Here is a 12,335-nt window from a genome sequence, read left to right as displayed (position 1 = left end):
TGTTTAGACTCGCTTGCTTGCAGAACTCGGGTTATTGCTTGTGGTTGCATGTCCTATTCTAATAGACAGAGGCAGGCATGCATAACGTAAAATGTTGGTGCATTAGTACAATTTCTATTTTTCCGAGGGATGAGTCTGCAAATGTTCCTGGGGACTTTCTTTTATTTTTGGCATCACAAAAAATTAATCGGAGAAGAAAAGAAATAATAAAAGAAGAAAGCCGGGGGCAGGGTGGGAGTTGAAAACAGCGGGGCAGAGACGAGACGATAGAGAATATGACTTTGGGATCTCCGGCGAGTTTGACAGCGCCGTTCTGCTGAGCTCCGGCGATGGGCGATAGCGAGCTTATGATAATGGGGAGTAGAGATAGAGACCGTGACCGTGATCGGGAGCTTCTGATTCCTGTCGCGAACAGCTCCCCCGGCGATGATGAGGCCGGCTCGTCTTCCTCTTCTTCCAAAACTTCTATTCCCTCCTCTTCTTCGTCTGCGCGTCTCACCGGCCGCGAGGTGTGTTTTGATCTCTTATGCTCAGTCGATTTCTCGTGTTCATGTTAGCTCATCGATTCTGTTCTTTGCTCCGAGGGGAAACTCGATGCTTTTGTTTTGAGGACTGGATCTCCTGCTTCCTGCAACTACTCGGAGAAATGGATTAGCTCGTCGTTGCATTAATATCACTTCTCACATGCTTGATCCATTGTTGAGCTCCTTCGATTCATCCTTTCTGATCAGAAGTTTTCCCTGATTATTGCTTTGGAGTAAATCTTAAGAAGCACTGGAAGTATAAGCCCGAATTAGTGTTGACAATTCTTGTTTAAAGTGTTTATTTTTCTTCCATTTCGCCCAATTTTCAGTTGAAACTTGACAATCAAGATGCTATGTCCTTCAGGTCGTTCTCCATAGCTTAGTTTGTCTCTTTTGCCTTGTTGCAAATTTTAAGCTTCATTTGTGGTTTGGGTAGACGACTACTGCTAGTATCTTTTGCGGAATTGATATTTTAGTGCTCTCTTCACTTTGACTTGTTAACTCCGTTTTTGTTCTGCAACGATCATTTGAGCTTGATATGTAGTATTCTTTGCTGTAGGCTTTCCACAAAGTAGTTAGGAGCTGGGCTTCAAAAAAGTTCATGACTGGATGGTATGGTTCCTTCTAGCTGATGCTTGTGAACTTACTTTATAAGGGTCAATTATTGTGTAACTAATGGCACAGTTTTAGCATTACCGGAATGAGTTGTTTTCTTATGATGCTTAGGCTGAATAAGCTGCTCTCTTTATTTCAGTTGTGTTCGGCATGACTAGGTGGAGATAAAGTAGCCTGTAGAAACCTTAGTTGTAAACCTTTTAACTTTTTCCTCTAATTCATAAAGATGGTAATTCAACGTTGAAGTTTTACCAGCCATTCATTTGTCATGCTGTAGATGCAGATTATTGGGTTTGCCAGGATTTCAAAATCTGATTATCCATAATGCTAGTTTTGTAAGCTTATATTGTATGGCCATTCGAAAACGAAAAACGTAGTAATCATGGTTACCCCTTTTCTGTTAACTTTGTTGTTAGATCTGATGCCACAATTTTTCTTGCCCTTTTTTGCAGTGTCATTTTGTTGCCCATAGCAATTACCTTCTACATAACATGGTGGTTTATTCACTTTGTTGACGGCTTTTTCTCTCCAATCTATGCTCAGCTTGGAATCGATGTTTTTGGTAAGAATTTTGTTACATGACACTTATCCCAATGTTCTAGAAACAGAAACAATTGCTCTTAATATTAATGGATTTTATTTTCTATTGTTGATGTTTATTTTTTTCAGTTTCTCTCCATGTAAATAGTGGTGTTCTTTCCGATGCACTTTCTGAAGGAAATGTATTACATGATTTTTGTTGAGAAGCCTGAGAATAACCAATAAAGCTGTTATTGTTACGAAAGTATATTGGTGGCGTAATTTGGTCCCCTTTTATGAAGTTTATTGGTAGTGGTTGCAAAATGGGCTGTCATAGAATAAACATCCTCATGTGCTTCAATTGTTTGTCATGAGAATATTTGCTGTCATGTCCAAATTCTTCAGGCTAATTGTTCGTTCTTCTTAATTAGGTCTTGGATTCATAACATCCATAACGTTTATATTCTTGGTTGGTGTGTTCATGTCATCGTGGTTGGGTGCATCTGTGCTCAGCCTTGGTGAATGGTTCATCAAAAGAATGCCGTTTGTTCGTCACATATATAATGCCTCCAAGCAAATTAGTGCTGCGATATCTCCTGGTAAGTTTTCCTTAACTCTCTCTTACAAATTTTTACTTCCAATTCTGGTAGTTGTATTTGTAGATTTAGAAGTAGAGTTGGACTACTTGAAGGGAAAAATGGGGGGAATAAAAGAGCTGGATTAATGTCTCTTGAAAAGTTCTCTTGATGAACCCATTGACACAACCAGCGCTTGGTTAAATCTATGTACCTCTCCTCATACACACACACACATATAAAGTTTGCATCTTTTTATTGATTACCAGATCTATTGCAACCAATTGAAACCTCATTTGAATCGATTTATGCATAGCTCATCTGATTCGATGTCCACTCCTTTAATGAACTGCGATTGCAATAGTGATCCTTTTCTCTCTCTCAGATCAAAACATGCAGGCTTTCAAGGAAGTGGCCATAATACGGCATCCCCGAATTGGTGAATATGCATTTGGCTTCATCACTTCATCATCTGTGGTTCTACAGGTTTGAATAATTTTTATTTCGTAAAGAATATGTGTTATCCTTTGAATTGGTAAATCTGATGATGATGGTCAGTTTATCTTTTGAAATTACCTGGGCCCCTGGGGACATCTGAGTAAATATTTGCTTTGAGTTTTTGGTTTGTGCAGAATTATATGGAAGAGGAAGAACTCTGCTGTGTTTATGTTCCCACTAACCATCTCTACATCGGCGATATACTGCTGGTTAATTCAAAGGATGTTATCAGACCGAATTTGTCCGTCAGAGAAGGCATTGGTAACGACTTATCTGGTTTGCTCATGTTTGATACTCCCTACCTTTTGATTCCATGAACTCTTACCTTGTTCATTTATTCTTGGGAGCAGAAATTCTTGTTTCTGGGGGCATGTCAATGCCTCAGATCCTGTCTACAATTGAAACCCGAACTCCAAGAGTGGAGACGAGTAGAACCGTCAGCTTTTGATTGGAGATCAAAAGGCAGAAAAGGATTCTTCTGTTCCTGAATTTTTCTCTGAAGTCAACATCCAGGTGAATTGGAACAGAGTTTCTGTTGATTCGTGCGGTGTGTAGGAAAAGGGTTACTGGGTAGAGTGTAAGATTAGCGTTAGATTCTTGTAATGTAACATGTTTGATGAATGAATACTGGGTTCTAGGCAGCTTTCTCTTGTTTAGATCGTTTTTCTTCTCAGTACACAATTAGAGTGGTTTATCTATATTGGAGCTTCTTACATGCCGTTTTCCAATGCTTGTTCTCGAACTTCGACATTTCCTCATTAGGCTCAATATAGTATGGGTTCGGAGTTACCAGTTTTATTCTTCCTGTTTTGTTCTTTGCAAGATAATGAAAATCATGCACAAACAAGCTATCCCAAACTGCAGTTACATGAAACAATTACATTGCCCGTAAGCTAAAAACAAAATGGATGAATGGAACCTCTCAAACATACAAAATTCCTTTTACTGAATGGAAGCAGTGGGCTGAATGCTCTGTTTGGGGACCAAGCTGCTCTCCTGCTTGTCTACAGCACAGCCCTTCTCAAGCACAGTCCCGCCTATCCTCTTTGGAGGCCAGTACCGGAACACCGATCTCCCGATGATATTCTTAGCAGGTAGTGGGCCCCTTCAAAGAGGAAAAAGAATAATCAGCATGTATTGAAATGAACACATCGAACAACAAAGGACCCTGAATATATGGTAGATGAGGAGACATTTTATTACCAGACATGTGAATCGTAGCTGTTGTTGCGATTATCGCCCATCACAAAGACCATGTTCTCGGGTACTCGCTGCAACATCGATGAACCACATCATGACAGACTTTTTTTTTTTTTAAAATTTCAGGATTCTTTAAGATAAAGAAGCAGAACGTACAATGGGAGTCATGTTGTAAGAGGGTGTTTCGAGAATGAAATCTTCCTTTCTCACAACCCCGTTGACTAGGAGCTTCCCATCACGAACCTGCAAATGCACACCAAATCAAATCATAACTCGCAAGGTAAGCAAGCAAGAATTATAACATATTAGATATCAACCCAGTTTATCATTGTCTCATCTGTATCAGCAGTGACAGAACCCGAGTACTAAATTTGTATTGCTACAGCTCAATCTGGTACGAAACTTACACAGAACGCTCATTTTCTTCTTCATATACTAATCCCAACAGGTACGTGTATGTCCAAAGTTCAACGTTTGAACAAAATCTCACCTCAACAATATCACCTTCCTTCGCAACAATCCTTTTAATGAAGACATCTTCATCCGTGTATCCAACTTCCTGGAGAACTGGAGGACTCTTGAAGATCACGATATCGTTCGCACAAGGCTTCCTGAAATAGTACGTCACCTGAAAGATAGAAATAAAGAAACTGTAACAACTCCAAGATTATCAGATGAGATTTCTCATCCCCAGCATCTTATGGTCATGTCAAACTAAGCCAATATTATCTTCTCGAACAGCGACAGGATCCATTTAGAATTTCAGAAAACACCTTCATTTTGGAATTCAAAGACATCACAGCTAATCCCTGTCTAAGCATATTCTTCGATTTTTCGACAATGCAGCATTCTTGGCAACCGTACTCAGTCCCGTTCACATGAAACCACATAATTTCACAGCACAAAATGTTAAATTTCCACGGGAGATAATCAAAACAAGCATCCTTTAACCCGAAACAATCTCATATAATCAAATACTACATATGCGGTCTTAATGTGAACATACAATACTTCAACTTTTACAGCTCCCCAGTCAACTCCTCATAGCAGCAAACAAGGAAGTACCTTTTCCGCAACAATTCGATCACCGACATCAAAGGTGGGATACATCGACAGCGACGGAATGTACCTTGGCTCCGCCACGAACGACCTGAACGCGAGCGATATCGCCAGGGCTGCAAAAACCGTTTTTGCATCGTCGGAGGTGAGGTTCATCCACTCGGGCAATATTCCACCCTCCTTCTCCTCCTGCCCATCGTTGTCGCCCCCGCCACCTCCCCCTCCACCATCGCCGCCAGAGTCCACCACCGCCTCGGTCTCTTCATTGGAGTCCTTGAGGCTCTTGCAGCTCGCCCGGTGAACTGGGGTCCTGTAGTCGATGGATTGGGTTGAGATTCTAACAAAGCTGCGGGGAGGAGACCTGAGCTTTAGAAATGGTTGGTGCGAGGAAAGCGGACTAGGGTTTTGGGATAGAGCTGGAGATTTTGGGGATAGAGGGGAGTGGAGATGGAGAGAGAGAGACGCCACCATGTCTGCGTCCCCTCCAAGCCCGCTTCTTGCTCATGTCCTGATCCTCTTCTTCTTTTTTTCCTCTTTTTTTATTTTGCTTGGAATAGGTAATTCACTGAAATTAAGAACAATTTAGTCATGTTTGGCAAATGAAAATTTTAGGCATACTTTTTTCCAAGTTAAAATCACAAAAATTTGAACTTTAATTTTAATTTAACATATTATATAACAAAAATACACATTTTTCAAGTCAAAAATTTTAACTTTAACTTTAACTCAACACACTACACAACAAAAATGCACGTTTCTCAAGTTAAATTTATAATTTCATCTCATTTGTCCTTTTCCACAATCAAAATCAAAATTACTTTAATTCTGAAACTAAATTAAACTTTACTCTACTTATTTTTAATTTAACAATACGATTATTACTTTTTTTTCTTTTTCTTCAATTTTTTATTTTAAATATCATTCAATTCAATTTTTAATACTAAATTCTCTCAACTATTCATTATTTTTTCCACAATTCAACAACACAATCATCATTTTCTCTCAACTATTCATTACTTTTTTTCACTTTTCTCATAATTTAACAACACAATTATTATAACTACAAATAAATATAATTATTTATAATTAAAATGTAGTAAAACGCAGTAGAGTTAAAAAAATTTTCATTTGCCAAACAATGCCGCCATATCACATCTCCTTCTCCCTGGTAAGGACAAAAGCGGGAAGGGAGGAGATGGGCTATTGGTCCATTAAGATTACAAACAGCAGCCCAATGGGCAATGTCGTGGGCCTTCGTCTAGCTTTATTCCATGATATCGGTCCGGCCTCGTTACCCGATGGATCTAGCATTTGGCCCAAGGGCCATGAATCGAGAATTACTACTATTGAGGTAGTCTTATCTCCATTTAATCACGGTTGTTGACTGCTATGGAATCAAGCTTTCTGCCTAGTGTGCAATGACTTATTGACGATGTCATATTACCCGACTTCATCTTAGAAATTTTATTAGATACTTGAGCAAAGCGGTTGCCATACAAAACTCGACTGCCTTCTGCAAAATGATTGCATTTATCTAGTATGGTCAAATTGGATGTGAGTTCATTTCACCGTGTATCTGAGTCTTGAAAGGAATTCAGCATTTCGATCATTGTATCATCTTGTTTGAAACTGTCTCTTAAACTAGACCACGTCCCGTATTGCCTGTGGAAATCAGAATTCACCATTACCAGTTGAATTTATTGGATTCTGTCAAGTTAAAGGGCGAAATGGTTTACTTGGTGAATCCATCAAATTTTGACACAACGGAGATCAAAATGGTACTGTTTCGGTAAGAATTCATGCCTCTTTTTTTTTTTTTTCACTTTGAGAGGGTAGGTAACAACTTAAAATAGCAATCCACGCTGTAGTATTTGGGAATGCAAGATGATGAATTGACGATGTCTTCCATGGAGATTTTAGACCCCAAAAAAAAAAACTGAGATTTTTCGTGGGAAAACCGGCGTATGGAGATTTCCTAATTAAGAGCACTGTGTCTTCATTTTTGACCTTGCACATGAAGCTGTCGTGGAACAACAATGGCCTCCCACCACTACTGTCACCATAGAAAATACATAAAATTGCAAGAAGCTTCGACCCCTTTTTTTTTTTTTTGGACTTTTACACCCTCAAAATTTATCCAAGAAAATCTGGTGCTGATAATATTTGTGGATAAGAAACGTCAGTTGATCTCACACCACTGACCCATCTCCTCCGATACTGTCCAAAACCCTCTTCTCCCTCCTTCCTGCACTTTCTTCCCTCCTCTAATAATAATAGCAAAATAATAATTACAATAAATAAATAAATAAATGTTATAGTTCTTCTTCTTCAGCATGCAGCTGCTGCTCCTGCAGCTTCCCCCCCAGCTAAAGGTAAAAGCCTATCCTAATTCCTACTGCTATCAGGTGATCACTGCGGCATTGAGCTGAAATTTCTCTGAAACCATCATGGGAAATTTTGAGTGTTGAATGGTTTTTGAAAATTTTTCCAATGAAGAGTTCGACTTGGTGATCCTTGAGAAAATCTTGGATTTTGGTTTACTTTTCTTGGTCCCATTTCTCCTTGGCCCAGCTAAGCTTTGAGTTTCTACTTCAATTATGATCCTTCATTGCATGCTCACTCTGTTCTGCTCCACCATTGCCGGACCAGAATTCTTTCCCTCTCTCTGTCTTTTTGGTGGGGCCTGAAGTTGTCTTCGTTTTTAAGACAATGCTAGTTTGTTGAATGTGGTTCTGGAAGTTATGTCTGGTCGTGAACGGGCTTTTGCTTCATGTAAATTGGGTGTTACGGAACGTTAGTGGCTGTTTGGAATTGGTTTAACTCGTGTTGAAAATTGAGCCCGCTCTTCTTATTAAATGTCTGTTAAGTTGCAATACCAGATGTTTCTAAATCCTTATGAGGTGATGTAGTCTTCAACAACTGGCACTGGTGATCAAAAACCGGAAGTCAGCACCTTGCTAGATGCTACCAGTATTTGGATGCAACGATTGTTGCCGTAGGAGGTTTAGTTTAAGACTGTTGCGTTTTAGGGTGCTTTATAAGGTCCTTTTATTTCTGAATTTGAATGACGTTATTGATAGGAATATTCTTCTGTCTTCTTATTCGGCGGTGTCTGGCACGGGGAATGCGATGGTTACATCTTAAATGGCAATTTAGTTTCATCCCATTTCTACTTCCTTCTTTACAAGAGGGTCTGCAGTTGAGCAAATCAATGCTTGATTATGTCCTTACCGTGAATCAATTGACTTCAGCAATAGGAACTGATGCAGCACATTGTCTGAGTCTGTATGATCACATTGATACAATAATTTCATGTTTGTTCCGCAGGAATGCAAGTACGAGAATTGCAAAAAATATTGGCTTATTTTCAAACATTGGTTTACTAATCACTTTTCCCCCTCCCAGGATCAGTCTTGCATGGACTAGGGCTGAGGGTTTGAAGTGGATTTCACTAGCAGCTTGGTTCTCTATGATTGCTTTATGATGAGCACAATAATCTGCCTCTGAGGAACAGTGAAGGATGCTTAGCTAGATACGATATCGATTGAAATGGGCAAACATCAGGAGGGAACAGTCATGAGCAACAAGCAGATGGATGCATCACCTGTTATGGTACTGAATTACTTGAATCGGCTTTCCTTCTGTTATGATTTTCAAGGATTATACAAGCCCTCCCCTTCAGTCTGAGGCCCTAAACCGACTAGTTTCTTCATCTTATGAAATTTTTCTGAATCTGCTTTTTACAATTTTTTATGGTTATTGCTTCTGATTGCATTCCTTAAGTGGTGCTGAATGAATGATTAGTACAAACAACTGTTTTCTTATTGTTTTGCTCTGTTTTTGTCTTTACAGGAACATATACTGCGTGATGAGAACAGTTTTCCATCGATTACAAGCCCAGCAAATTTAAGGAACCAATCGTGCTGCCTTGCCTGCCTCAGCGAGAACAACTGTCGCACGGTCCGTTCCCGAACCAAGCTTATGAGCCTCCTCATCGAGCGAAAGAAGCCTCATGAAGCCCAGTCCATATTTAAAAGCTTGACAGAAGAAGGCCACAGGCCGACTCTCATAACCTACACTACTCTCCTCGCTGCTCTCACCCTGTTGAAGCGCTACAAGTCCATTCTCTCACTCGTCTCCAAGGTGGAGCAGAGCGGGATGAAACCGGATTCGATATTTTTCAACGCAGTCATAAATGCATTGACCGAGTCAGGAAAGATCGACCAGGCTATGAAAGTGTTCCATAAGATGAAGGGTTGCGGCTGCGAGCCCACAACGAGCACTTTCAATACTCTGGTCAAAGGGTTCGGAATTGTGGGCAGGCCTGAGGAATCAGTAAAGCTGCTTGAGCTCATGAAGAAGGAAGAAAACATGAAACCAAATGTTCGGACGTACAATATTCTTATCAGGGCTTGGTGCAACAAGAGGAAAATCAATGAAGCATGGAACGTCGTATACAGAATGGTCGCCTGGGGAGTGAGGCCTGATGTGGTCACATTCAACACGCTAGCAAGGGCTTATGCCCTGAATGGGGAGACCAGCAAGGCTGAAGGATTGATACCTGAGATGCAGAACAACCAGGTGTCCCCGAATGAGCGGACTTGCGGGATTATAATTAGCGGCTACTGTAAAGAGGGGAATATGGCTGATGCTATGAGATTCGTGCACAGGATGAGAGATCTTGGGGTGCACCCAAACCTCGTGATCTTTAATGCACTCATCAAGGGTTTTCTGGATGTTACCAATACCAAGGGAGTGGATGAGGTAAGGGTTTTGTTGGGTTTGGTTCCTCTTTTAGTCTGCATACTTCAGTTTTCTTTCTCATGAATAAAACCGAGATTACAGGAAGCACTGAGACTGCAACTTACAACTTTACATTACATTACATTACATAAAGTAATGCATCTGATTGCAACTTACAAATTAAACTCTGTGGTCTTGGAAAGTGAACTTATATTTCCATTCTCCTTGCCAAATCATGGATTTTAAGGTAATTAAACAATCTGGCCTAAGGTAATTGAGTTGCAAAATTTGTTGCGCTTCAAAAGATACGTCTCTCGAGTTTTTCTCTCGAGGAAGAATGGAGGAGAATTTAAACGCATTCTTAAGCTATAAATGACTACTGCAGACATTCTTGGAGTTCTCTTTGGTCGAGTTGCTTAATTGCTTATAATCACCTTTCTGCTGAACAGGCATTGACGTTGATGGAAGAGTTTGGTGTCAAGCCCGATGTGATAACATTCAGCACAATCATGAATGCTTGGAGTTCTGCAGGGTTGATGGAGAAGTGCCAGGAGATATTCGATGACATGATACGGGCTGGGATAGAGCCTGATGTCCATGCATTCAGCATTCTCGCCAAGGGCTATGCCCGGGCTGGCGAGCCCGAGAAGGCTGAGTTCATCCTCACCTTGATGTCCAAAGTCGGGGTTCTTCCTAACGTTGTTATCTTCACTACCATCCTAAGCGGGTGGTGCGCAGTGGGGAAGATGGAGCATGCAATGAGGGTATACCACAACATGCTCGAGTCAGGCATCTCCCCAAACCTGAAGACATTTGAGACGCTCATGTGGGGATATGGAGAATCAAAACAGCCATGGCAGGCTGAAAATCTGTTGTACGAGATGGAGGAGAAGGGTGTGGGCCCCGAGCAAAGCAGCATAGAGCTCGTTGCCGACGCATGGCTGGCCATTGGCCTTACTGGTGAGGCTAAGCGTGTCATCAATGGGTTTAGGAATGGCCTTGAGGTGAAGTCGGGTTCGAGGAAGGGAGATGCATCAATGGAGAGCCTGGAGATGATCTATCGGAAACACGACCTCCCGGGTTCATACACTGGAGCAGTGTCCAATCAGAATGGATCATCGTCCCAGGCAAGATCCCAGATGGTTCTAAAAGGTCCCTTGCAGTCAGCAGACAATCTGTGGATCGGGACCAAGTCGATCCTCCTCAGTCACACTCCTATGCTCAAGGTCCGGCCATTCTCATGTCGGAGGAAGCAGCTTCTGAGCCGGACTGATATTTATGGCCAGGGCATCAGTTCATTCAGGCTGGTAGTTCTAAGCTGAAACATGTGAGGCTAATACTACTTGGTTTCCTGAACTTGGGGAGAGATCAGTCGATCGGTATACGACTCTAATTGGGAATTCATCATGCTCAGGTGGTGAACAGTCCTCTCGACAGAGCTGTAGATATCAAGGGATTGAGTTGCACAGCTTTATTATAGCTTTCTGTTCCATCTGTAGGGCCATTGGATGCAGCATTATATATATATATTTGTATACAGTGACCTCTCCCTGTGCTTAGACATTCACAAATTGTATGTATAATTGGTTCCGTTTTGTCTGCTTGTTCAATGTCTAACCAGTTCTCGGAGTCATGACTCTTCGAGTTTGAGCAATAAAACTTGCCGACTCACACGCAAGCAACTCACTATATATCAGTTCGATTTAGATGTGTTTGATTATGGCTAATAAGTGTAGTTCTCCATTTTCCTTTCTATTATTGGAAATGGAAATTACGTTTAAGAAGAAGTTGACTTTATTTAAAAAGAATTTGTTGACCCTTTTTTTATGAGTATTAATAAGGGGATGTAAAAGTAAAACTGCAAAACTAAAAGGGCTAAATTGAATGGAATGAAAAAGTGTGAAGGAGGATGTAATATGCCATTCTATGCTGAGTTCCAGTAGGGGCTAAAGTAAGAGAATACACAAACTATGGGGAGCATATTAAAAATAAACCTTTTCTTCCTGCCGCCCACCGGCATAGAAATGGAAATGTCACTGGCGAGAAGCCCCTTCGTTAGTCATCCTTATAGAAGTCAATCAGGGATCATTTGCTCTCTCAATAAAAACTGCTTGAACAAATAGATAATGATTTACTTGTAAAAGAAAAAAAATGATATTTAGGAATTGTATAAAAATAAGATGCTAGAGTCGTGAAATCCTTTTTAGAGTTGTCCAAAATTAAGTATTATAGGTTACATCACTTTAGTCACTACAAATGGTACGAGGGTGGAACTCGTTCTCCACGCTTTTTGCATCGACCACTTGGGTTTGTATTGCCAGCAAGTATCGGGGTCCTACTGAGAAAATTTATTTCAGGGGCAAATTGTAAGAATCGAGACTAAGGGGGGAAGGTGAGGAAAAGTGTACAACTCGAGGGAGCAAATTGAAATCAATATCAACCCTTCGTGATGACATTGAGCTAAAAAGGCCCAGCAACGAAGCACTGTCTCATGTTAGAGCGCTTGAAGTGAAATGACCTTTCAGAAATTCATTTTTAATATATTTGTCTTTTCTCTCAATTTCTCATGATAATACCATAAATATATATTTCCAAAAAAAAA

General features: G+C 40.6%; 3 protein-coding genes across 4 annotated transcripts; 2 read left to right on the top strand and 1 right to left on the bottom strand.

The window, feature by feature from the left end:
* Positions 1 to 201: 201 nt before the first annotated feature.
* On the top strand, positions 202 to 3,531 carry LOC116199346 (protein LIKE COV 1-like). The gene is made up of 7 exons (XM_031529671.1): positions 202 to 509; positions 1,084 to 1,136; positions 1,592 to 1,701; positions 2,090 to 2,257; positions 2,619 to 2,719; positions 2,866 to 2,992; positions 3,082 to 3,531. Exons 1-7 carry the CDS (start codon positions 330 to 332, stop codon positions 3,177 to 3,179), a joined length of 837 nt encoding a protein of 278 aa, XP_031385531.1. The 5' UTR covers positions 202 to 329; the 3' UTR covers positions 3,180 to 3,531.
* On the bottom strand, positions 3,505 to 5,521 carry LOC116199345 (chloroplast processing peptidase). Its single transcript, XM_031529670.1, has 5 exons — positions 4,997 to 5,521; positions 4,422 to 4,559; positions 4,088 to 4,174; positions 3,935 to 4,002; positions 3,505 to 3,836 (listed from the first exon to the last, which is right to left on the bottom strand). Exons 1-5 carry the CDS (start codon positions 5,459 to 5,461, stop codon positions 3,674 to 3,676), a joined length of 921 nt encoding a protein of 306 aa, XP_031385530.1. The 5' UTR covers positions 5,462 to 5,521; the 3' UTR covers positions 3,505 to 3,673.
* A 1,658-nt stretch (positions 5,522 to 7,179) lies between these two features.
* LOC116199344 (pentatricopeptide repeat-containing protein At5g21222-like) lies at positions 7,180 to 11,362 on the top strand. 2 transcript variants are annotated; one of them, XM_031529669.1, is made up of 4 exons: positions 7,180 to 7,362; positions 8,402 to 8,602; positions 8,843 to 9,754; positions 10,183 to 11,362. In XM_031529669.1, the coding sequence occupies exons 2-4, from the start codon at positions 8,540 to 8,542 to the stop codon at positions 11,053 to 11,055; spliced, it is 1,848 nt and encodes a 615-aa protein (XP_031385529.1). In that variant the 5' UTR covers positions 7,180 to 7,362; positions 8,402 to 8,539; the 3' UTR covers positions 11,056 to 11,362. The 2 variants fall into 2 exon arrangements, with proteins under 2 accessions (XP_031385529.1, XP_031385528.1); XM_031529668.1 differs by having other exon boundaries at positions 8,396 to 8,602.
* The last annotated feature ends 973 nt before the right edge of the window (positions 11,363 to 12,335 follow it).

This window comes from Punica granatum, chromosome 3 (assembly GCF_007655135.1).
Source record: "Punica granatum isolate Tunisia-2019 chromosome 3, ASM765513v2, whole genome shotgun sequence".
Classification (NCBI taxonomy): domain Eukaryota; kingdom Viridiplantae; phylum Streptophyta; class Magnoliopsida; order Myrtales; family Lythraceae; genus Punica; species Punica granatum.
Note: the sequence above shows the minus strand (reverse complement) of the source record. Positions and strands in the feature narration are given on the sequence as shown.

Bases quoted from the DNA above. Each gene is read 5' to 3' on its own strand.
- LOC116199346 (XM_031529671.1), top strand. From the start codon at position 330: ATGGGCGATAGCGAGCTTATGATAATGGGGAGTAGAGATAGAGACCGT. The intron at 1,702-2,089 runs GTAAGAATTTTG...CTTCTTAATTAG, and splicing joins GCTTGGAATCGATGTTTTTG to GTCTTGGATTCATAACATCC. The intron at 2,993-3,081 runs GTAACGACTTAT...TCTTGGGAGCAG, and splicing joins GTCCGTCAGAGAAGGCATTG to AAATTCTTGTTTCTGGGGGC.
- LOC116199345 (XM_031529670.1), bottom strand. From the start codon at position 5,461: ATGGTGGCGTCTCTCTCTCTCCATCTCCACTCCCCTCTATCCCCAAAA. The intron at 4,175-4,421 runs GTGAGATTTTGT...GTGCATTTGCAG, and splicing joins AGGAAGGTGATATTGTTGAG to GTTCGTGATGGGAAGCTCCT. The intron at 4,003-4,087 runs GTACGTTCTGCT...TCGATGTTGCAG, and splicing joins CTTACAACATGACTCCCATT to CGAGTACCCGAGAACATGGT.
- LOC116199344 (XM_031529669.1), top strand. From the start codon at position 8,540: ATGGGCAAACATCAGGAGGGAACAGTCATGAGCAACAAGCAGATGGAT. The intron at 8,603-8,842 runs GTACTGAATTAC...TTGTCTTTACAG, and splicing joins TGGATGCATCACCTGTTATG to GAACATATACTGCGTGATGA. The intron at 9,755-10,182 runs GTAAGGGTTTTG...TCTGCTGAACAG, and splicing joins ATACCAAGGGAGTGGATGAG to GCATTGACGTTGATGGAAGA.